We start from the raw sequence: 25,130 nt of genomic DNA, 5'->3' as shown, positions 1-25,130 counted from the left end.
TTATCAAAATATGATAAAATACAAATGAAAACTAATAAAATTGAATAACTATAAATTAAATAAAAGTACAGAAACGACAGGGGTTGGCCGGGCAAAGCCACCGCCGCTGCCCTTGACGAATAAAAAATGTGATAAGTCATAACTGCTTGTAACTGCAACATAGAAAGAAAAAGAGAGTTGAGAACTTCTTTTCTTATTTGAAAATTAATGTTATAGTTATATTTATTTCTTTTAAATAATGCATGGTTAATGGTTTGTTCACATTTTTATTCATCAATAGATTTATTATTATATTTATTTAATGTTAATAAATTATATGGATATACATTTTTTTGAAATAATTTTTATTTAGGGGTTAGAAATTTTTTTCATAATCAATATTGAACTTACAACTTAAGGGAGAAAGGAGATGTCAACCGAAAGTTTTTAACCATATGCTTTAGAGATTGTTAACATGAATATACATTTTTAAATGAATGAATATGAATATAATTTTAATTTTTTTTAATAAATATGGATATGAAAAATAACGTGAATAATGATTTATTAAGGCTGTTGCCTAATTTCCTAACATTAGCTAGAAATGCAAAATCAGTTTTGTGTTTTCTGAATGAGTTGGGTTAACTTTAAAAGTAGAATGCGCTACTTGCCCAAATTCAAAATCCCATGTTTATTTATTACGGGCGAGGAAGAATCCAAACACTATAATAAAGATAATGGAAATAAATTCGATTATTTAAAATTCTAAGTACAAATTTATTTAAAGGTAAAGTATAGTAATGGTCACTGAACTTTTCTAAAGATTTCATTTAGGTCTCTCAACTTTTAAAACTCACAATACAATCCTCCAACATTTATTCCATTTACAATATGGTCTCCGACGTTACACTGCCGTTAGTAAGTTTGCAATATGGTCACTGAAATTTTTAGGCACTTGCATTTAGGTCCCCCAACTTTTAAAACTTGCAACACAGTCCTCAATTTCATTCTAACCCAAATTCATTTTCGATCTCGAATTTCCTTTATAAAGTTCTTTAATCAAAGGAGATAGATCTATTCAAGGTGCATTTACTTATTTTATCGTGTTTGTTTATATAAAATACTTCTAGTTTACAAGTCAATTAAAATGCTTAAATATATAAATGACCTTTAATTACATGATATTATTTTATAAAGTCTCATCAACTATAAAGTTACAAAATGTGTCTTAAGAGTTTTGTTTATCAGTTTCCGACTATTAAAGTTACATAATGATCACATTATTATTCGTATGTTTAAACTTGTCTTTTTATTAAAAAAGTAATGGCCGTTTGAACCAACACTAACCCGTTGAATGAAATATGATGAATATGTTAAACATCCATAAATTTTCAAGTTAAAAAATTGTTTATACAAAAACGATGCTCCTTTATTTTTGAAAGAAACAAATATACAATAAATTTATAACTTAACTAAAATATTTCAATATTTATATGCCCACTTAAGTACATTATCATATCAGATGATTCATCGAGACTCTTCCATTATTGTTGATATCCTATCGCGAATAAGAAACTTGTAACATGCACACAAAAGCAATCTGGACGTTTAGCTTAAAAATTCAACAATATACATTTATTCTATACTATTATGAGGTTCACATACATAAATGTGCAAGTCAAATATGAACATGTACGCATTAAGTATAAGATCTATAATCCTTAATTATTAGGGATTATTATACTTACACAAGTACAAAGAGTAGCATAGTTCATCAAATAGGTATACTAAAGTTTTTAATCCTTAATTAATTATGAACATGCATTATAGATCTATAAACCTTAATTAATTATTATAGATTATCAAATGAAATTGTTATTTTATTCATTAACTTTTGACTTTATTTGGAAGGAATTCATGGTTTTTATTTAGTATCTGAACTTCTAAAGTTTATTTTCTCTTTATTTATCTTAATAAGTTTTGTAGGTTATACCATAAGCTTTGATTTTATAAGACTATGATATAGCAATATTAAAGATAAATTTTCATATTTATTTTCTAAATAAAAATTGATATCGAAAAAATTTGGGGTTTAGAATGAAATTGAGAATTGTGTTGCAAGTTTTAAAAGTTAGGGGACCTAAATGCAAGCGCATGAAAAGTTTAGTGACCATATTACAAATGTACTAAAGGCAGTGTAACGTCGGGGACCATATTACAAACGGAATAAATGTTAGAGGATTGTATTGTAAGTTTTAAAAGTTGGGGATCTAAATGAAAGCTTTAAAAAAATTCAGTGACCATTGTTATACTTTACCCTTATTTTAATGATTAAAACACTCACATAATTATAGAAAATTTCCTTCTTTCTCCTCCGCTTAATATACATCTATTACGCCTTTGCCACTCTCTTTACTATAAGGGGGCGTTTGGATGTAGGATTTTAACATTACTAGTGGGAATATTTTTTTTTCTACTTGTGATTCTCATGTTTGGATGAACAATATTCCTAATAGGGGGTAATAAAATATTACCAACAATAGCTTTTTTTCAAATATCATAAATTTATTATCATAACTTTATTTCAAAAATATTCCCAACCGGGAATTTTATTTATTTATTATCATAAATTTTTAAATATTAATTAAGATTAAAAGAAGAGAAAATAATCTCAGTGACCGAAAATGTCTTATAATATACGATTTTAACCAATTTTTTTTAGATTTGCCAAAATGACCAACAATATCGCAACGCGAACTCTAATTTTTCAACCCAGTTTCCAAATTCGCAACTCGATTTTGCGATAGTCCAAGTTCGCGTTGCGATTTTCCAAATTCGTTGTGATTTTCCAAATTTACGTTAGTCCAAATTCGTTGCGATAGTCCAAGTTCACGTTGCGATAGTCGAAGTTCGCATTGCGATTTTCCAAATTCGTTGCGACAGTCCAAGTTCACGTTGCGATTTTCCAAAATCGCAACGACTGGTGGTATTGCATTTGTTTCTTAAGAATTTTCTCTAAAAAGATAGTATCCGCGCGGACGTGTCGAAGACACGTATTACCACGACCACGAGACGAGACGGGACGGGACGGCGGCAGTGCGCGAGAGTCCCCCTTGTTCTCTTCCACTCAACAAGGAAGTGGGAAATCCAAGCCTTAAATACTCATTCCCGCATTTGTTTCTTAAGAATTTTCTCTAAAAAGATAGTATCCGCGCGGACGTGTCGAAGACACGTATTACCACGACCACGAGACGAGACGGGACGGGACGGCGGCAGTGCGCGAGAGTCCCCCTTGTTCTCTTCCACTCAACAAGGAAGTGGGAAATCCAAGCCTTAAATACTCATTCCCAATAGTGTTTCCAATACTATGTGGGATTGAACATTGCCAACACTGGGAATCTTTTACACTATCGCAACACATTCTTTATTGTTTCAAACTACGATCTTACAAATGGCTTGAGAATTTTACACTATCGCCAAACACATCTTATTGTTTCAAACTCCACGTGAATTTGGAATAGTTAAAATGTAAACTTATTTTGGATTTTTCACTATCGCAACAACAAGTTTTTCAAACTCTCGCAACACATTTTTCAAAATCGCGTTGCGAATCTTACAATCGCGTTGCGAATTTGGAAACCGAGTTGAAAAATTAGAGTCGCGTTGCGATTTTGTTGGTCATTTGGCAAATCCAAAAAAAGTGGTTAAAATCGTATATTATAAGACATTTTCGGTCACTGAGGTTATTTTCTCATAAATAAATCAGGCCACAAAGATTATACAATCTTTCATGAAAAAAAAAAAAAATCTTTACTAAAAAATAAAAGAAAAAGGCAGTGCAACCTGCAACGTACCTTGGAGGGAGAGAATTATTTGGGACTACAATTAGGGTGTGTTTGGTTCATGAAATGTAACATTACCTCCGGGAATAAGATTACCGGAATGTTACATTACTGGAATGTTACATTATTGGGAATGTTACATTATTGTGTTTGGTTTGTTTGACAGGAATATATGATTACAATGTTTGGTTAAAGAAATAAAAGATTATTGTAATGCATATTTTACTAAATTGTCTTTATGATATTTTTTTAACAAGTTGAATTCCAAATATTCAAATGAAAATATTTATATAAAAATTCATAAAAAATATATTATTGTATTATTTTCAATTTATATATTTTTTATTAAATTTTAAATTCATAAATTTTATATTTTTTTACAAAATTTAAAAAATAAATGTGTAGATTAAAAGAGTAAATATATCATATATTCTTTTAAGAGAAAATAACCTCAGTGACCAAAAATGCCTTATAATATACGATTTTAACCAACTTTTTTTGGATTTGCCAAAATGACCAACTAAATCGCAATGCGATCGATAATTCGCAACGCGATCTTCGGTATCGCAAATCAGTTTCCAGATTCGCAACGCGAACTTCGACTATCGCATTGCGATTTACATATTCGCATTGCGATAGTCCAAGTTCGCGTTGCGATAGTCGAAGTTTGCGTTGTGATAGTCGAAAGTTTGCGTTGCGAATCTGGAAACTGATTTGCGATAGTCGAAGTTCGCGTTGCGATTTATTATAAATTCGTTGCGATAGTCCAAGTTCGTTGCGATAGTCGAAGTTTGCGTTGCGATTTATTCCAAATTCGTTGCGATTTATTCCAAGTTCGTTGTGATTTATTCCAAATTCGTTGCGATAGTCGAAGTTCGCGTTGCGATAGTCCAAAATCGCAACGACTGGTGGTATTGCATTTGTTTATTAAGAATTTTCTCTAAAAAGATAGTATTCGCGCGGACGTGTTGAAGACATGTATTACCACGACCACGACCATGACCCGAGACGAGACGAGACGAGACGGACGACGGCGGAGTCCCCCTTGTTCTCTATCACTCAACAAGGAAGTGAGAAAGCCAAGCCTTAAATATCATTCCCAATAGTGTTTCCAATACTATGTGGGATTGAGCATTACCAACATTTGTTTCCAATACTATGCGATTATTCAGGAAACAATTAACAATCATGCACCTTAAAACAACTGAATCAGCAACCAATTGCATTAGTATTATACTATTAAATATGTCATAATTAAAAGTCAATCTACAATCAATCGCGATTATTGTAATTTTAAGCAAAACATTCAAAAAAAAATTGCATCACTCGCGAGAATAAAAAAAATTATTATCGTGCAATTACAATCAATTGAAAATAAATTAGAATTGTATGAAAACTAAACGAACCACAAATACTTTTCATACAAATACTAAAGTCATTAACTATAATTCACAAATAATATCACTATTTAAGGCTCAATCCCACATAGTATTGGGAACAAGTGTTGGTAATGCTCAATCCCACATAGTATTGGAAATACTATTGAGAATGATATTTAAGGATTGGCTTTCCCACTTCCTTGTTTGAGTGATAGAGAACAAGTGGGACTCTCTCACGCCGCCGCCGTCGCCGTTCGTCTCGTCTCGGGTCGTGGTCGTGGTAATACATGTCTTCGACACGTCCGCGCGAATACTATCTTTTTAGAGAAAATTCTTAAGAAAAAATGCAACGCGAACTTCGACTATCGCAACGAACTTGGAATAAATTGCAACGCGAACTTTGACTATCGCAACGAATTTGGAATAAATCGCAATGCGAACTTCGACTATCGCAACGAATTTGGAATAAATCGCAACGAGAACTTCGACTATCGCAATGAACTTCGACTATCGCAACGAACTTGGACTATCGCAACGCGAACTTGGAATAAATCGCAACGCGAACTTGGACTATCGCAACGAATTTGGAAAATCGCATTGCGATAATTGAAGTTCGCGTTGCGAATCTGGAAACTGATTTACGATACCGGAGATCGCGTTGCGAATTATCGATCGCATTGCGATTTAATTGGTCATTTTAGCAAATCCAAAAAAATTTGATTAAAATCATATATTATAAAGATTTTTTGTGACAGAAGTTATTTTCACTTTATTTTATTGTTTCCTTTGCAGCAAAACCCGAAAAATAAGTACAGGTCGAAATTAAATTGTCTTGATTTTTGCAAGGTTTAATCTTTTCAGAATGTCAAGTTTTACTCTTTTTTCCCTCCTTTTGTGGTGTTTGATGTACAGGCATGTTGTTCTTCCTCCTGAAGTGGCCAAACTTCTCCCCAAGAATCGCCTCCTCTCTGAAGTATGTTTCTTTTGTTAGGGTTTTACTCGACTTTTTAAAGCATTTTTGTTTATCTTATAAAAATCATTTTAGTGTCTTTTTGTTTAATATTTCCTTCAATTTTTTCAGAAATAGTTTGCGTAGTTGGTTGTCCATTCAGGCAATTGATTACTAATAACCATAATTTATGAGTTCTTGAGTTTCAGCGTTCATTACTTATGCAAATGTAAATAACTGGCTCGCTATCGAGCAACTCAATGCCTTCACTGCTTGTGTATTTTGTACCAATTTTCCATCTTATCGAAGTACATACGCATTGTTTTATGAATGTAATCTGTTGCCTTGTAGGCAGGGGAAAAGCCAGAAATCCTTTTTTTGGGGTGACGATATTTAATTGTAAATTTTCAGTGGTAAAGTCACTGAATTTTTACTTGTTTCCATTCTTGTCAAAATGCATAACTTCAGAGTTCTCATTTTCACGATTCTTGTTCTATAGGACATGGTAGATTTCTACCAAATGGTTTTTGAAGTATGAATTGGATGATGAACTACAAAGTCACAAAAAATTATGCTGTTGGGGAGCATGACTTCTTGTTCCTTTAACTTACCCATTTGCATAACTTCCGATTTCTTGAAGACGTGATTCTCATCTTATAGGATGAGATAGATTTGTATTGCCTTGGTTTTGAAGTATGATTTCGAGAACAAACTAAGATTTTTAAAACATATATTTGTATCTTCTTAAGACTCCCCAATTTCCTTGTTTTGGGGCAAAAAGTATCGATGCTGTTGTGTCGTGTCCATTGGTGCTTCTAGGTTTATCAAGGTTTGCAGTGATTCTGATTTTGGTTCATGTTGCTGCCCATTTGTAGAATGAATGGCGTGCTACTGGAGTACAGCAGAGTCGTGGTTGGGTTCATTATGCTATTCATCGTCCTGAACCACACATCATGCTCTTTAGGAGACCTCTAAACTATCAGCAGCAACAGGAGAATCAGTCCCAGGAAAGCATGCTTGCCAAGTAATTATATAAGTGTTTAGTGCCCCAAAAGATGGGTGAAAACCAAAGTACTTTGTTAGTGTTTATCTCTATTAAACAGTTTGGGTGTTGTGGATTGTTTTGTTATTTAGTTCTCTACTTTGGAGAATTCCAGGTCAGGCTTGCTTCTTGCTACTTGCTTTCTTTATCTGGCCATCTAATGTTATTGGTACCCTGCATCTCACTTTTTTAGCATGGATGATTTTTTAACCTTAGTGAATTTAAGTATTATACATTTATATAAATTTTGATGAGTTGATAAGTTGCATCCTAATAAATTTTATGTTTTTTTATTTTTATTTTTGAAGTAGTTTTCTCATCTATCCTATGAAAAATCCGGCGTCTCTTAGTAGACGTCGCTAAATTTATAAGAAAAATGTAAACATCAAGGATTAAAGTCAAGTCATTCTTCTCATGATAACAAAGGAGTGACAAAAATATTCATATTTGAAAATATTTGTAATAAAATTGATTTTTTTTTTATATAATTTAGTGGTCAAAATAGGAGAACATCAGTAATTTGTGTTTAACTGTACAATTTAACCTGTTAGTAATGCTCTGCGTTGACGGATTTACAAGGGTAAATTAATTTTCATCATTGAACTTACTCATCTTACTACTGCATAATATGCGACCACGTTTGGATTATGCAGATTGGAGAGGATAACTGCTTCACCATGAGCTCCAAGGGTCTATCTTTTCCCATCATAAAACAAATATTTGACAACATTATGCTATTACTGTCTTGATTGTTTTAGTTATATTTAAGGTGTTTTTCTTAATAAAACAATAAAAAATATGTTTGATAATATTTAATTATGTTTTTATAATTATTAATAAAATATTAAGTTCAAATTTTAAAGTAATGAAATATATATTCGTTCAACAGGGACTTATTTTAAATTTTATTCGGGGTGGCAAAAAGTTTTGAGTCAACTCCGTAGTAGAGAATGAAGAAAGAAAAAATTGGAAACATTCAACTTTAGGTTCATAAATTTTAGAGGTTTTCAATTAATCGTACTATTAAATTCGTGTTAGTGATGGTCAAAATTAAAGTTATAGCGATAGGCAGCAATTAAAATTTAAGTTCGTTAAAAAGTGAGAGAGCAAAAAGTAAGGGGGAAAAAGAAAAAAAATGAAAATTATATTTTTAGTTTTATATAAATTTAAAATGATGTTGTTTTAAAGATTTTTTCATAGATTTAAATATGGTTTTTGATAGTTATTATATCGTTTGTAATTTAATGACAAATAATAGAATATTAAAAAATAAAAAATTAAATGGTTAAATTGAAAAAACAATCATATTTAGACCATTACTATACTTTACCCTAAATAAATGATAAAATGATTATGTGTAAGAAGTAAAAAGTTATTTTTCCAATTAAGATGTTTGTTATCATTTTTGAAAAATTCCTCAAGATTATATAGTGATTTCTGGGAAATCATAATTACAATATGAACTATTTGGTTCCCCCGAAACCAACCTTTTATACATGGGAGTATTTCATAGGGGGAAGATGTTATGCTATTTTTTTATTATTAATATGGGATAACTATAAGGTAATAATGTTTAAAGATAACTCTCACTATTTGAAATTGAATGTCCGTATCTTCAGTATTCTTGGTGTTCGTGCCCGAGACTTAAAAAATAATAAAAATTCCTTTTATTACCAAGATCGCTTGGATTAATAACTTCAATCATATCGGAACATGATAATGTTTCATATTTCATATTTTTTTATTTATATATAATTTAATTAAAAATGTAAACAAATAACCATAATTGCTTGTATAAAATTTAAAAATCATATATCCCATTATCCAATATGTACATGAATGAAGGATAAATCGTGGATAATGAAATTTTAAGTAAAAATAAAGAAATTTTGTATTTTTTACATAAGATGTAGGCATAAAGGACCGTGAACAGGTGCCTAAGATCCAAGTATCGTAAGACATTTTACCACTAAACTGACAACTGTATTAACAAGTACTTCAACTGAAACATAGAGACTTTTGTTTGTTCCTTCACGGTTAACCACTACCTTTTCGCGCGGATTGTCGAGTGAATTTAAACCTTTAAAATCGCACGACAAATAAACTCGGGCAGTAACAGTAATCAAATGGTAGAAATACAATCAAATCACAAATTTCATCATTAAAAATTTGTTTTGTCTACTTTAAGTGATTAGACTCCGCAATCTTTTTAAAAGATAATTATTTATTTTTTTGTATTTTAAAATTTTATTAATTTATCTATTGATAAATATTCATCTTTAAATTAAATAACTTTTTAGGATCAATTAATATTATATATCACATTAATATTTCAAACAAGAAAAGAGCTTAACTTAGTTAAATTATTAAAATAATATCTTTTTAATATTTATTTATTAAATAATACTAAAAAATATATTTTAAAAAAGAGAAAATAACCTCAGTGACAAAAAATGCCTTATAATATACGATTTTAACCAACTTTTTTGGATTTGCCAAAATGACCAACTAAATCGCAATGCGATCGATAATTCGCAACGCGATCTCCGGTATCGCAAATCAGTTTCCAGATCGCAACGCGATTCTGACTATCGCATTGCGATTTCCAAATTCGCGTTGCGATTTTCCTAATTCGCAACGCGATTACGTAAATCGCAACGCGATTACGTAAATCGCAACGCGTATCTGTAAATCGCAATGAGAATACGTAAATCGCAATGCGTATCCGTAAATCGCAACGACAATACATAAAATCGCAACGCATATCCGTAAATCGCAATGCGATTTTTAAAGTGCCATTACAATCGCTACGCGTATTTTATTTTCAAATTCCAAACACGAATATTAATTATCAGAACACTGAACCGTCCACAGTATATCTCGTAATCGCAACTCATAACCTAAAACCTAAAATCACAACTCAGTCACATCTCCATCTCTCACTCTCTAAGGCGAAATCCGTCCCCATCTCCAAAGATTTCCGTCCCCTCTCCGGCGAAATCCCTCACAACCATTCACGGCCAGAAATCCCCTCAATCATTCAGAAATGGAAAATCAACCTCCGAGGGTTAGTTTTTTAATTATTTTTATTTGAAATTTTGCATTATTTTAGGTTTTTCTTATTGAAATTGATGATAAGTTTACTGGTAATTTCAATAATAGATTAACCATTTCACTTAGATTTCTTATTAAATTCATTCGATTGCTGCCAATACTGCTAAACGTTTAGTCTTTAACCCCTGTGAAGTTAGTATTTGTCTTTGTTTTGTCTTTGGTTGAAGTAATGCAATCCATTAAAGTTTCAATTTACAGAAGAAGAATAGTTTTCTAAACTTAAAATCGCAACATGAAAATGAAAATCGCAACACGAAATGACTATCGCAACGAGAGAAATGAAATCGCAACGCGAAATGAAAATCGCAACGAGATAATCGCAACGCGAAACCAAAATCGCATTGCGATTTTCATTTCGCTTTGCGATTCTCTCGTTGCGATAGTCATTTCCGCGTTGCAATAGTCGTTCTCTCGTTGTGATTTTTATTTCAACCAAAAGACAAAACAGTGTTGCAAATTTTAGTTTCAAGAATAAACTACTACTCTTTATGTTTATTGTTTTTGGTATATCTTCACAGTGTAGTTTTTGGTATATCTAACTTGGTATGTTTATTGTTTTTGTAGAATTTTTTTTCGGCTTCATTGACATTAAGGAATAAAGTTAGCCTAGCCACTACAATTGCTTCGAAGCTTTCACCTGCACAAAGAAATTGTTTGAGGAAACCTGCTTCGGGCCATGGCTGAGAGTACAACATCCGGGTGGAGATGCTAATTTGACCCATTTGTGGCTTCAGACCATGACTAGCGATCTACCCGACAGTATACACGTGGTGAGGAGAGATATGGTTTCATTTTCCACCGGCGTATACTTGTTTTGGGCGGAAGGAGTTCTGCTTAATCACTGGTCTACGATTCGGACACGATGATGTAGGTCGGTACACTCGTCATAGCACCCGCCCATCATGGTTATCCCGGGTTTTTCCTGATGAGTCAATAGAGAAGTCGAACTTACACGTCGACGACCTGAAGAAATTGTTTAATAAGAAAGATGGTTTTACCCGGATGAATGACGTCGATGTTGTCCGAGTATGCCTTCTAGTACTTTTGTATGCCGGCTTTTTAGGCAGAGAGGCCAGACAACCTATTCCTCAGGAGCTAATTTATTGGTAGATGACCTAAATGCATGGAATCTGTTTCCGTGGGGTTCGTATATATGGAAAGCTACCTGGACTAAGTTGTCGTCTGCCTTTGATGACCGCAAAAGTTTGCGTGGCAATGGGGTCGAAATACACTTTGTCAGCTTTGTTTGCGCCTTTAAGGTAAGAATTTCTATATAATGTTTTCAAAATTATAATTAATTATTTAACAATTACTAATGTTTGTTATTATATTGTTTGTAGATTTGGATATTCGAGGCTTTCCCCAGCATGCAGACATATGCATTAAAAACTTCAAATGATATTCCTAGGGCTATTTCCTGGAAGAGGAAACGTCTGTTGGATTGGAAGACTTATACCATATGCGACAATAAATAATGTAAGTTAACACAATACTATCATATATAAACAAGTTATTAATAGTAGACGTTTAACTTTGTTTGAGTTTTATATTTTTAGGAGGCCAACACTCCATTACAGAGACTGACACCCACGGAGGCTGAGCTTGCCACTGATTGGTGGCAAGCTAGTCAGCGTTTTTTTGATGGCACGAATGATGATCAGCCTCCACTTCCTCCACTTCGAGAGCCATCACCTCACCCAGAGCCATCACCTGATCGACCCGACTATACATCTACAACGAGAGCCATCACCTATCCGTCACATCATCAAGCCTCTTCTCCACCATCACCTCATGATAGGCGACCGGCAAAGATGCCATGACTTCTATCTCCCTGTTCTCCACCTCCACGGGATGAGTCAAGGGAGTTACGTGATGAGGTCAATGCCTTGCGTGAGAAGATCGGTACTCTACGCGATAACGATGGTGCATGGCGTGTGGAGGTGTCTACTTTACGTGGTGAGGTTGCCGCTCTACGTGAGATGGTAGTATCGTTACAAAATGAGGTTCATACTCTACGCAACGAGGTAAGTTTAAGATTTTCATATTTAACTTGATGATAAATTTACTCGTAATTTCACTTAGATTAACCATTTCACGTTGCGATTTTAAGTTCCAGAAACTATTCTTTCTTCTGCAAATGAAACTTGAATGAATTGCATTACTTCAACCAATAGACAAAGACAAATACTAACTTGACAGTGTTGCAAGTTTGAAACATATTTGTCTTGTTATCTGATGCATTTTGTGAACTATGATAGAATAATGACTTGGGTGAATACAATGCAAGTTTGAAACATATTTGTCTTTGTTTTCACTGTTTAAATATCATGTCTGTTTATTTACTGATTTTTGTATTTAATTATTTAGCGGCCCGATAAGGTGGATGCTTTACGTCGGGTTTTTCTTGCACGACGGAGTTCACGCATCAGACGGCGTGCACGTGCTATTAAGTCTCCTTACACCCCAATAGTGCGAAGACACCGCAAGAAGAAGCCAGACTCACCTGTCATCCCTCAAGAGTCCACTCCTATCGTTGAAGAGGCCCCTATCATTCCTCGAGAGTCCCCTCCCACCGTTCAAGAGGCCACTGTCATCGTTGAAGAGGTCCCTCCCACCATTCAAGAGCCCGATTCACATGGCGTCATATGTAGATTCTTGAGAAACCCTCTGACGTGCCGGACATGATGGATGAGAGTTGGCTCTCGTATGAGTTACCGGCCAGTACCATTCTGGTATCTGAAGTGGAGAGGAGACAACTACCAGACACAATTCTGGATAACACCCTTTGGGCTAAGACCGCAGTTGATTTTTATCTACATGAGAGGAGCCAGGGTGTTTCACTGACATATGCAAGCTCAAAGATGATATCTATTTGTTGCTTGATCGGTCTTGGTGGGGGCGTATTATTAGGGGTCGAAGATAATGGCTATTTCGATGGAGGGGTAAGTCTTATATTTTCTTATATTTCAATTTGATTTTTTTAAAATTTATGTAAGTCACTAATATATGTTTTTTTGTAAAAAATCATATCGATACGTGGGTGTCACGTCTTCTAATAATTAGGAAACTTAAGAAAAATAAAAGAAATACACTATATACAATTATGCCGACGTCTTTTAACGCCGTTCACTTGAAGAATCAACGAGATGAATCATTTGCGTTGGGCAATGGACAAGCTAAACTTTATCCTGCATGGTGGGAGGTCGATAAGGTTAGTATTTATTTTAGATTGAGTTTAAAGGTATTCATAAATAAGTGCGCAAATGAATGAATTATTACTTATGATTGCAAGTGTTTATCCATGTTTTGGAACGTAAACATTGGCTTCTCATCGAGCTTCAGCTCCCATCCCTTAAGGCAATAGTATATGACAGCATGATAAATTACATATCATTGGCTGATTTAAGAGATATTATTAAGGGATGGAGCTCTCATTTGGCTAAATTCTTGGATGCGATAAACTATTGGGCTCGTTCTGGAAACAAGAAGCTCAATATTACAGTTAGCAGAGACGAGACCGCACCACAACAAACGGAAGGAGTCAGAGGGGATTGTGGTCCTCTCGTATGCTTGGCGTTGGAGCGTTTGATCAGAGGAAGTATAAAGTATCTACCTCCCACCGATAGAGATAGAGCTGCAGTAGGCTTATGGTTTCAGCATTATATGGCTAGATCGATATATACGAGATGCTGCCTACTTGCATCCACGTTATAAAAATGTCCATAAAAAATTGGTAAGTTTATAGGCTTTTGGTTTGAAAATGATTGGTTAAGTACCTAGAATTCAATAATTTGATGTTTGTATGTTTTAAATGTGTAGAAAGTGTTGTTTGAGCAAATGTTTGGTTTCTGCAGGTTAATCTCAGAAGTGAGCTGTGTGAAAATGATGTATGGCTGCAAAATTTGATTCAATAGTAGATGAGGAAATAAGAATTATTGCTTATTTTTTGATTGTTTAATTGATTTGTAAAAGATGATTTGTAAAAGTTGATTTGTTTAATTGATGTGAACATAATTCTTATTTGTGCTTGTTTAATTGATTGAAATGTAATGGTTGATTTTGTTGATTTCAATCTGCATTATGTTGAAGGCAAAAATGACTATCGTAATGCGAAATGAAAATCGCAACGAGAGAATCGCAATGCGAAATGAAAATCGTAACGACAAAATCGCAACGCGAAACTAAAATCGCAACGCGAAACTAAATTCCCGTTGCTATTTTCATTTCGCTTTGTGATTCTCTCGTTGCGATTTTCACGTTGCGATTTTCATTTCGCATTGCGATTCTCTCGTTGCGATAGTCAAATGAATGCCTAATAAGTGATAACAACTGAACAGATCATAGCAATTTTCAAACTCAAGTTACTAATACATGCCTAACTGAAAATGTTAAAAGTTCACACCTAAAATCCACATAATACAACGTTTGCATTTAAAAATCACCTAAGTTAACAGTCCCAAAAGGTGAAGCCGGTTGTGATTGGGATTTTAAAGATGATTGTGATTTTGATTGCCTTTTGCTTGACACCATATGAGCTTTGGATTTTGATGAGGATCCATATTTTGGTAGAGGAAAAGATTATTGTGATGGCACTGGTGATCCACATGTCAACCTTGTATGACCACTTTCCTTGCACCGACTACATGTCGATCTCTTCTTCTCTTCACCCTTAGACGGTATACGATCGTGACTTTTTGGTCGGCCAGGTAGCCTTCTGTCCATGGCTGGTGGAAAAACTGTTTGTAAGTCATCTGGTATGTCCCACTCAGAAGGATGTGGAATAGGGTAGACAATCTCGCCATAAGTCTGTCGATATACTTCTGTAGTGTAGCAATCCATAGCGTATGCGCTTGAATCATCTTGGTTTAGATGAAGAGAAACTTTTATAACATGGCCACACGGATAACCAGATGTTTTCCATTTCATACAACTACACGTCTTTGCATTTAGATCGACAAGCCCATTTAAGTTATTATCCAGTACTTCAAACAAAGTGTTTGAACATGGTTCAACTCTCCATGACGTTGACTTCACAACACGTTTCGTTATCTTTTTTTCTGTCCATGGTGTAACACGATGTTCCAATGTTCCTGTAAATTTAAATAAATAATACTTAGTAAAATATATGATAAGTTACGAATTTAAAGAAAATACATGCATGGTTTCTTTTCTTGTAGTACCACTGTTGAATAGAGGCTCAAAAAAACTCCATTAACATAGTAATGGGTAATTTTCGGGAATGACGACTTAGAGCGTTAATTGATTCTGCACTATTAGACGTCATGAAACCATATCTTGCTCCAAGTTGATGTACTCTTGACCATCTTTCAAACCCGACATCTTCTAGTGTTTGAGCACACTGAGGCAAAACACGTCTTAAACAGTTTATATGCTTATTAAAATCCACTTCCCGATAAGCTTTTACAGCATTCCAGTATGTCCATTTGTGATTTTTTATACCAGCAGACCTTGATTTTAGATTTCTATACAAATGAACACCACAAAGTCCATGAAAAGCATCTGGGAAACACCTTCTAACAGCGTTGTGAATTGAGTTTGCCCTATCGGATATGATTGTCAGATTGTTAATATGACCTATGCAATCCCTAAGATGCCTCATAAACCATGTCCATGAATCAGAGGTTTCAGATTTGCCAACCCCGTAAGCTATTGGCAGTATCCCATTGTTAGCATCCATGGCTACTGCTAATAAGTTTACTCCAAGGTATCGACCTTTTAAATGTGCTCTGTCAACTATAATAACTGGGCGCATGCAATTAATAAACGAACGAATCTACAAAATCATATACACAAGAAAATAATCATTTAAATGTGAAATGCATGTAACTAACAAAAATGAGTCAACAAAATTATATTGATTTACTAACCGCAGCACCAATGGCGATAAACAGCAACTCAAAGCGTCCATCTCTATCTGTTTTGATATGAGTTACCGACCTAGGATTTTTCAGTTTTAAATTGTGACAATAAGCCGGCAGTTGGGCAACGATGCTTCTGGCGACCCCTCAATAATTCCAAGGCATAACATTTGGCTCTCCAAGCTTGAGAATATGAGATACTAATCTTGAACCGAGCATTCATGTCAGTCATAATTTCATGTCCCCGATATACCCTACCATTCAAAAACATTAACTCAGCCAGAAAACCACCCAATACCTTTTTGTTTGCCTGTCTATGGTGAGGAAAAACTTGGGTTCTTGAACATGTATGTTTATCAATAAAAGTCCTAACTTGAAACTTTTCACAATCTTTTATCCTCTTTGCAATCATACGCCACATACAATTTTTGTCAATCATACATCTTATTTCGAAACGATCTTTGCTTGATTTGTTAACTTTTAGTTGATAGCCATCTTCCACACATTTCGTATACAAAGCTATCTTCAAGTCTTCCTTTGTATCAAAACAATCATCTTTCTTGATACGAATAATTTTTGTGTAACAATCAACTGCTATCTTTACCAACTCTTCTTCCGGTATCTGAAGTAATTTTGGCATATTCCAGTTATACTCCCGTGGCATTTTCTTCGGGGACTTTTCTTTGGGGATTTCTTCTTCTTCTTTTTCTTCTTCAGTGTTATATGAATTATAGAATGGATGTTCAACATGTTCATTTATAGTCGTAACTTCCTTCTCATTATCATCAACAACATCTTCCTCGGCAACGGCTGTTTCATCATCAAAATTCGGGTATTGATCAATATCAAAATCATTACACGCAGGGTCTGTTTCTTCTTCTGAAAAATCATCAAAATCCGAGTATTGACCAAGATCAAAGTCTGAGTATTGACCAATATCAAATTTCGAATACTGACTAGTACTCACAATTTTTTCTGTTGGCTCATCATCGTCTAACTGGTCAATACGAAAACCGGAATTTGGTGCTGAAAGTTGATTGGGATTTGGATTAGGGAAAGGTTGTGGGTTTTGAGATTGTGTTTGGTATTGGAAATGTGGTGAAACAATATTTGCTTGGTGATGAAATTGTGGTGGAACCATTAAATTTTGAGCACCATAAACTGGAGTTGAAAACTTAGTTGATTACTACCCGCTACTGACCCAACTTCACTACTTCTAGGTTTAACAACATATATGTAACATCATCACTTGAAACACTAATGTAGCAATGAATCGTTCAACATCTTCATTATCGGTTAACAAATAAACTTTACCATTTCTCTGATAAGATAGCCTAAATCCACTTAGGGACTCTAAATTCAATTTATTTGCAACACGTAACATTAGAGTTTCATAAGTTAACTTTTTTAATGACAGTTTTAGTTGAAGATTCATGGGTAAAGGCATATTGTAAAACACCATGAACATTCTCCCATGACCCTCCAAAACACAAATCTATCCAAACATGATCAACATTAGATGATTTCATTATTGTAAATTAATTTACTAAACAAACGAGTTGCGAAACTAAAACATGTTGCCGGATGAGGAAGGATGTCGTTGGATATAGGAACGGATGTCGCCGGAGAGAGTGATAGATGGAGATGAATGAGTTGCGATTTAGGGATTTAGGTTATGAGTTGATGCTGCTGCGTAGTTATATACCCGAAACATTTGTGTTGTGAAATTAAAACCTGTTGCGAATTCAGAAATCAAGTTGCAAATTTGAAATTTAGTATTGCGATAGTCAGAATCTCGTTGCGATTTACTAAATCGCAACGCGATTACGTAAATTGTAACACGATTACGTAAATCGCAATGCGAATACGTATTTGCATTGCAATTTACGTAATCGCATACCGATTTACGTAATCGCGTTGCGATTTACGTAATCGCATGCCAATTTACGTATTCGCGTTGCGATTTACGTAATCGCGTTGCGATTTATGTATTCGCATTGCGATTTACGTATTCGCATTGCGAATTAGGAAAATCGCAACGCGAATTTGGGAAATCGTAATAAGATAGTCAGAATCGCGTTGCGAATCTGGAAACTGATTTGCGATATCGGAGATCGCGTTGCGAATTATCGATCGCATTGCGATTTAGTTGGTCATTTTGGCAAATCCAAAAAAAGTTGGTTAAAATCGTATATTATAAGGCATTTTTGGTCACTGAGGTTATTTTCTCTTTAAAAAATAACACATATTTTTACCGCATAGAACAAGAATGCACATACGTAACATCTTTTAAAAGACTATTCCTCAAGAAAGCATATTTGCTCTCGTAACAAGCCCATAATTAATAGTAACGTTATTCGGTACCTGCCACTTAAGCAAAGGTTTTTTCTCAAGGAATAATCTTTCGGCGCTGCCACATAGGCACACTGAAATAGGGATGGGCATGGGACTCGAACTCGACAGGTTCCAACCCGACCTGATCGGGTCGTGTTTCAAAAAAAACGAGTTCGAGTCGGGATGGGTTTTTTACAAGGTGATGTTCGGGCCGGGTCAGGTTCAAGTTTAGGGTGAAAAATACCCGACCAGACTTGACCCGAAAAAATTTACCTTATATATTTATGAATAATTACAATAATACCCCTTTATATATTTTTTTCCAATTAAATCACTATTTGTATTGAATAAAAATAATATTTTTTAATGTTTTTGGTTGGGTCGGTTTAGGGTTTTATCTCAAAAAGTTGAGTCGGATTCGGGTGGATGGAAGGTATATATGTAATACCCCCAACCCATACCCGACCCGGATACGAGTCCAAGATGTCACATTGACTTGTCAAACTTTGACTCTTAAAGAAAATCAAGGAAATTTTAAAACTTTCATTGCAATGAAAGTAGTTAATTTACATAAGTTGACCCAAAACAATACAAAATCGATCAGAGTATTCGTAACTCACAATTTCTTACATGCCAACACACTATATACAACAAAATACCTACTTGGTCAGTTACTTCTGATCTGATCTTCTAATCAGGTATGCTATCTGTGCCACTCCTAATTATGGTCTTCTTGCTTCTTGGTACCTACGTGTAAATCACTTACACGCTAAGTCACAGACTTAGTGAGGCATAAAATGTACACATAATAATAATATCATGTACATGTACTACTACAAATCTATTATGACGTTGCGATGTATATGTATATACTACACTATGACAAATATAAATAGGATATTCACAAATGAATATTAACGTCTTATAAGAGTTTTCATTCAATTTATCTTTGGATGCCCATGTACATTATTAAGAACATGATGTACGTGAGTACAATGAGATTGTGCACAATGCTGTCATCACATCTCGACTAAATTCCCACTAGGGGCACTGAATATTTGTCTTGGATGACCACTATGTCCCGAATGACCACTTATCCCGAAGGACCATTGATAATCCCTCAACTCTTCGCATGCCAATTATACCTACAGATCTCATATTAAATAACATGGGCTTAAATATGAATACATTTCTCATTTCTATATATATTTTATCACTTTCCATATAAACACATAATTCACTTCATATGCACACATATTATCACTTCCATTATTTTACATACCTGGATTGATTCTCTTATAATTGCATTCATTCATATAATATCATATTAAAGCATGGATGTATTATGCATGAAATCACTATAACCAATATATATGAAATTATGAATTCAACTATAAGAGATAGACTTATCGCAAGTCTTATCTCCATACAACTCTACCTAGGATATGCACTCACCTTAGCCTTGCTTGCTTTGAATCGATCCTAATTCTTCGATTGTTCCGAAACGGGATTATGTTCAATATCTACATAATCATACATGGACCCATATCAGTATTCTAATTGGTATACTCTAATCTTTAATTCCTTAAACTAAAAGAAATACTACTTTCATTTCTTATTTAAGGTAAGTATCGATACACTCTATAGTGTATCGGTATATCCCTTAACGTGTGTATCGATACACTACCTATGTATCGGTACACAAATTACATTCGAAAGTTTTCATTTTAAGGGGGTATCGATACACTTCCTATGTATTGATACACTTTGAATATTTTCCTGAATTTTACCCTTGATGTATTGGTACCTGTTGAATGTGTACTAATACACACTAGCCCAGAATTCACATTTTAAGCACGAAAATTTCTTCATTTTTAGCTCAACACTTCATATTTCATTCCTTCACCTATCCTTAACTTACCTACTCATGCTTAAACTCATTTCTACTCCATAATCACTTCTTTAACCTCAAAATCCTATCCTTCATATGTAATTCAAGAATTACACAAACTTTGCAACATGTTCTAAATCTAATTCTAACACTTCATACTCCTTAATTAGATTGATGACAAGTCAAATCCAACTTCCAATTCTAATTATGAACTCTATTTCAAGATTTCATTCAAAAACTTCTAATCTTTAATCTCTCTTAACTCCATCATCTTTTGATTTTAAGATAACTTAAGCTTTCCTTAAGCTTAGTTATCATCTAATGATCATAAACCAACCTTAAATTCAACAAGAAACTAACTAACCAGAAAACTCACCTTTGTTTTGGCTCTCACGTATGAAGGAAGAAGAAGATGAAGAGAACTCTGGAAGCTTGCTTAATTTCCTTCACTTCCACGTGGTTAATATATAACCATTCAAAGATTTAATTATTTCCTTTTCAATTACCATTTTGTCCCTCTATTCCTCTTTCTTTGCATTTCAATCCTACACAACATTTCTCATATAGTCCTTATACTATTCAATTATTCTACTTTAATCACCAAATTCTAAAACTTTACAATTTAGTCACTAACTCGATTGGGGATGTTACAATATATTTTTTGGATCGAGTCGAGTTGGTAGAAACCCGACCCATGTACATCCCTACACTGAAATTAAAATTATTTTAGTACAATTTTAATAAATAAATATTAAAAAATATTATTTTAATAATTTAATCGCTTAACTTACAAAATTATCATAAAATAATTTGTCATATTATAATGTTTCATTCTTTAAGAATACTAATACTTTGTTCATGTTGATAAATTTATCATTCTTTTTTACCAAAAATAAATATTTTTTCTAAATTATATATTCCGTTTCAGGAAATGAATTCAATCTTCTTTTAGTTTTTTTTTTATAAACATGACATAAGATTTACATATTATACATTCTTATGATCAACAGTTATCTTTACTATTCATTTATGTGAAATGTGAAAGTCGAATGTCATAAGATATTGATTTATATTTCATTATTCCTTAACGACATTATCAGACTCCAAATAGGTTAATAATTGATTATTACAAAAAATATGTTTTAACATTTTTCCTTTAACATTATAAAAAGATATTAATATATATGATTTAACTTTTATTTATGCATATATTAAAAATATTTAACTTTTATTTATGCATATGTTAAAAACTATGTTTTCTTCTATTTAAAGAACTTTAAGAACATATATGGAAACCATTTAAATATATAATGAATATTATATTTTGTTATATTTATAGTTTGAATAAATTTATATAAATATTTTATTTTTAACAAGTTAAAAATTTAGTTCATATATAAAATTAAGAACTCATTAAGTGACTTCGGTGGTAAAAGATAATATTATTTTTTTTAGAAATTTTAGGTTCGAATAATTACATCTGTATGGTGTGTGTTCATTATCAATTAGTTAAAATTAATAAAAAAACATTAATAAAATTAAGTAAATGTGTTTAATATATTTCATACGTTACACTCAAATAAAATCGTTTCCTTATAATTTTTTCTTTTTAATTCCTTTTGTAAGGCGCTGCCATTGGAATAAATTTGGCCACTCACTTGGAAAAGAGCACTTAATCCATTATATAAACTCTACGCCTCTGGGATTGGTCCTAATGCTGTTTACTATCTGAATCGAAATCAAATCAAAAGGAGGCCGATTCCGTGAACGCAGGCCGCAATCTGTGAGTTGGAAATAGCCATGTTAACTCTACCGGACCAAGATAATCTGAACGAGTTCACACAGCCGGTGATTTCAGTCACCGAAGAGTTCTCTTTTGCTGATCAGCAGTTCAACTCTATTACCGGTTCCGTGGCAGACAGTCAACTTTCGGATTGTAATTCGATGTTTGATGTTTCAGTCACGCCGCCAGAGGCCAATGATATGTCCTGGGACATGTACATGAAGATTTCCGATGATGACAAGCTATTGAACCCTAAGTTGGGATTTGGATTTATGGACCAGGGTTCCATGGCGTTGACTGATCCGCAATGGGAACAATATCCAACACTAGGAGATGGAGGCAGCGAGTTGCTGCAGCAATTCAATTCTCATGTCTCGCAATTAGGCATTGAAGATGAAGCTTGGTATTTTGAACCAGATCCAAGCCACCTGGATCATGCTGGTCGACCTTTAAATGAGCCAGTGGGAAAAGCAGAGAAAAAATTATCCGAAGGCTGGAATGGAAAGAAGCGGAAGTCTCGCGAACCCATAATCATTACACAAGGGAAACAAGCCGACACTGAAAGAATGAAGAGAAAGAGAGAAGCTGATAAAAAGTATCGGGCAGAGCTTAAGGTAATTAAAAACTCTCTGTTAAGTACCTCCAAGTTCTACACTTGGTAACCTTTTGTTTTCTGTTTGCAAATGAAGATGGAGTTAAAACAGCTGAGGACGATGAAGCTACAGTATGATAAACTGATGACAACAGTGTCCAGATTTGGGGGAATTGTCCAAATGGTGTCATATATTAACCACAGTATTCGCATTCACTCTGAGCTACTTAGACTGCAGCCAGAGCAGGTAAATTACGATTCCTCAAATTCAATATGCTTTAATTTTCTCTACTTCTATCAATTAAAGCAACAAATTCTTCACTCGCCTCATGCTAGTTTAATTGATGTGAAGGACGAGGAATTGGAGGCCATGTCCCAGAGACCGGAACTGATGAAACGCAAGCACGGAGGAATTGAGAACATGGGATCCATATTGTTGGATAAATTCAAGGATATGGTGGCAGAATCTCGTAAACTAAATGAAATGAAATCAAAGTTGGGAATTCAGGAAATAGAGTCCATAGTGGAGAAATTCAAGGAAATGGAGGTCGAGTTAAAGAGCCTTAAGCAAAAATTACACAACCAAGAGGAACTGGAATCCTTTCCCTTTCCGCTATCTCCTGGTACTCGACAGGTATATTTCTTGCCCCCTATAAGTTTTGCTTTGTTAGGGAACATTCTGGCTGTGCTAAAACAACGTTTTTTTTTTTTGCAGCAAAAGGAGATGTATGAAGGACAAGTGGAAGATTTCAATAGATTCGAGGAATTGATGTCAAAATTTGGTGGCATTGAAAAAATGGAGTACATGTTGGATAAATTCCCTGAAATGGAGATCGAGCTGAACAGTCTTAAGCAAAGAGAGGACCAACTGCAACTGCAACAGGAATCTTACGGACCTGGTAATCTCCAGGTATCTCCCCCTTTTTCCCTTTACGTTACTCCACTTAGCTTTTTCAGTTCTGTACTACTTGGTTTAGATTTTCTGTTTTCACTAACATATATATATACATATCAGAGTGGGACAATGACCGAGTTGCAGTATTCTGATGTGGTTGTGGATCAATTTACCCAAAGCCTTACTGACGACAACGTCGTAAGCAACTCGGACGACCTCGACAACTTCAATGACCTATTGGAGGGAGACAGGGAAATCGTTGGCAAGTATAAAATCCCAACGCCTCTGGTCTCCACCGCTCAAAATATCCTCAACGTGTATGGTGATATTACCAGAAAAAGCAAATACAGTGTTCACGCTGTCCAGAATATATTTGTTTTGTTTTGTGCTGCCATAAAAGAGATGAGTGATAGGTCGCTTGAACTAGTTACGGAAGATATTATGTGGAAGTTGAGAGACCCTATCATGGACGCTAAACGCAGTGAATTTGATGTCGAATTTGCCATTGAATATTTGAAAACAATTGCTCAAGGCTATTTCGGTCTCAAAGCACGCAGGGATTTCAATAACTTGAAACAGACGGTTGCACGTTTAAGGGCCGATGAAGAAGCCTTGAGACAGGAGCTTGAGAAGAAATCACAAGAGATAAAGGCCACGGAAACAAGACAGAGGGATTTGACATCAGAGAAGTGCAGGATTTGCCAGGAATCCGCTAATAAAATCATGTATAAAACTGCTAGCCTTTTCTAACTGATAGTTTAGAGAAAACCCACTATTTATCATGTTGTATCTGTATCGTGAGTCTGTATCCGTACTTTAAAAAAAATCTTCCATGAGAAGAATGCAAAAAGGGAAACAAATAACTAATTAAACAGATATTTGCATTCCAATTTAAGATCAAGAAATACAATAATACCCATAGACGAAAGAGCCTTAAAAGCAAATACTTTTACAAGGAGACCTAAGAACTAGTAAACTTGGTAACAGCCTTAGTGCCTTCAGACACAGCGTGCTTGGCCAACTCCCCAGGCAGAACCAACCTCACGGCTGTCTGAATCTCCCGAGAGGTAATCGTGGGCTTCTTGTTGTAACGAGCAAGCCTAGAAGCTTCATGAGCAAGCTTCTCGAAGATGTCGTTGATGAAACTGTTCATAATCCCCATGGCCTTACTAGAAATCCCGATATCAGGGTGAACTTGTTTCAAAACCTTGAAGATGTAGATCTTGTAGGTTTCCACGCTCTTCTTGGCTCTCTTCTTCTTCTTGTCGCCGCCTTCCTTGGGTAGTTTCTTCTCGGCTCTAGGCTTTTTCTCGGCTGGCTTCTTCTCAGCTTTTTTCTCTTCTGCTGGCTTCTTCTCGGCAGGCTTCTTCTCAGCTTTTGGAGCCATTGGTAATTTGATTTCAGACAAGTTACACAAATAAAAGATTAGAGAAATCTGTAATTGAACGGGA

The 25,130-nt window shown here is 34.4% G+C and overlaps 3 protein-coding genes across 3 annotated transcripts; 2 read left to right on the top strand and 1 right to left on the bottom strand.

The window, feature by feature from the left end:
• Positions 1 to 998: 998 nt before the first annotated feature.
• On the bottom strand, positions 999 to 25,130 carry LOC120180191 (histone H2B-like). Its single transcript, XM_039185568.1, has 4 exons — positions 24,641 to 25,130; positions 16,558 to 16,563; positions 15,097 to 15,099; positions 999 to 1,010 (listed from the first exon to the last, which is right to left on the bottom strand). The coding sequence occupies exon 1, from the start codon at positions 25,064 to 25,066 to the stop codon at positions 24,641 to 24,643; it is 426 nt and encodes a 141-aa protein (XP_039041499.1). The 5' UTR covers positions 25,067 to 25,130; the 3' UTR covers positions 999 to 1,010; positions 15,097 to 15,099; positions 16,558 to 16,563.
• On the top strand, positions 6,068 to 7,363 carry LOC120180192 (cyclin-dependent kinases regulatory subunit 1-like). Its single transcript, XM_039185569.1, has 2 exons — positions 6,068 to 6,173; positions 7,025 to 7,363. Exons 1-2 carry the CDS (start codon positions 6,105 to 6,107, stop codon positions 7,175 to 7,177), a joined length of 222 nt encoding a protein of 73 aa, XP_039041500.1. The 5' UTR covers positions 6,068 to 6,104; the 3' UTR covers positions 7,178 to 7,363.
• On the top strand, positions 22,124 to 24,445 carry LOC120180190. The gene is made up of 5 exons (XM_039185566.1): positions 22,124 to 22,806; positions 22,882 to 23,031; positions 23,137 to 23,418; positions 23,500 to 23,694; positions 23,800 to 24,445. The coding sequence occupies exons 1-5, from the start codon at positions 22,210 to 22,212 to the stop codon at positions 24,427 to 24,429; spliced, it is 1,854 nt and encodes a 617-aa protein (XP_039041497.1). The 5' UTR covers positions 22,124 to 22,209; the 3' UTR covers positions 24,430 to 24,445.

Source organism: Hibiscus syriacus, unplaced genomic scaffold (genome assembly GCF_006381635.1).
Source record: "Hibiscus syriacus cultivar Baekdansim isolate YM2019G1 unplaced genomic scaffold, ASM638163v2 tig00112491_pilon, whole genome shotgun sequence".
Classification (NCBI taxonomy): Eukaryota; Viridiplantae; Streptophyta; class Magnoliopsida; order Malvales; family Malvaceae; genus Hibiscus; species Hibiscus syriacus.
The sequence above is the reverse complement of the archived record's forward strand: the minus strand, read 5'-3'. Positions and strand labels throughout refer to the sequence as shown.

What these genes read in the sequence shown, in the direction of transcription:
- LOC120180192 (XM_039185569.1), top strand. Translation starts at nt 6,105, where the DNA reads ATGTACAGGCATGTTGTTCTTCCTCCTGAAGTGGCCAAACTTCTCCCC. An exon ending in AGAATCGCCTCCTCTCTGAA is followed by an intron (nt 6,174 to 7,024) that starts GTATGTTTCTTT and finishes GCCCATTTGTAG; the next exon opens with AATGAATGGCGTGCTACTGG.
- LOC120180190 (XM_039185566.1), top strand. Translation starts at nt 22,210, where the DNA reads ATGTTAACTCTACCGGACCAAGATAATCTGAACGAGTTCACACAGCCG. An exon ending in AGTATCGGGCAGAGCTTAAG is followed by an intron (nt 22,807 to 22,881) that starts GTAATTAAAAAC and finishes TTGCAAATGAAG; the next exon opens with ATGGAGTTAAAACAGCTGAG. An exon ending in TATCTCCTGGTACTCGACAG is followed by an intron (nt 23,419 to 23,499) that starts GTATATTTCTTG and finishes TTTTTTTTGCAG; the next exon opens with CAAAAGGAGATGTATGAAGG.
- LOC120180191 (XM_039185568.1), bottom strand. Translation starts at nt 25,066, where the DNA reads ATGGCTCCAAAAGCTGAGAAGAAGCCTGCCGAGAAGAAGCCAGCAGAA.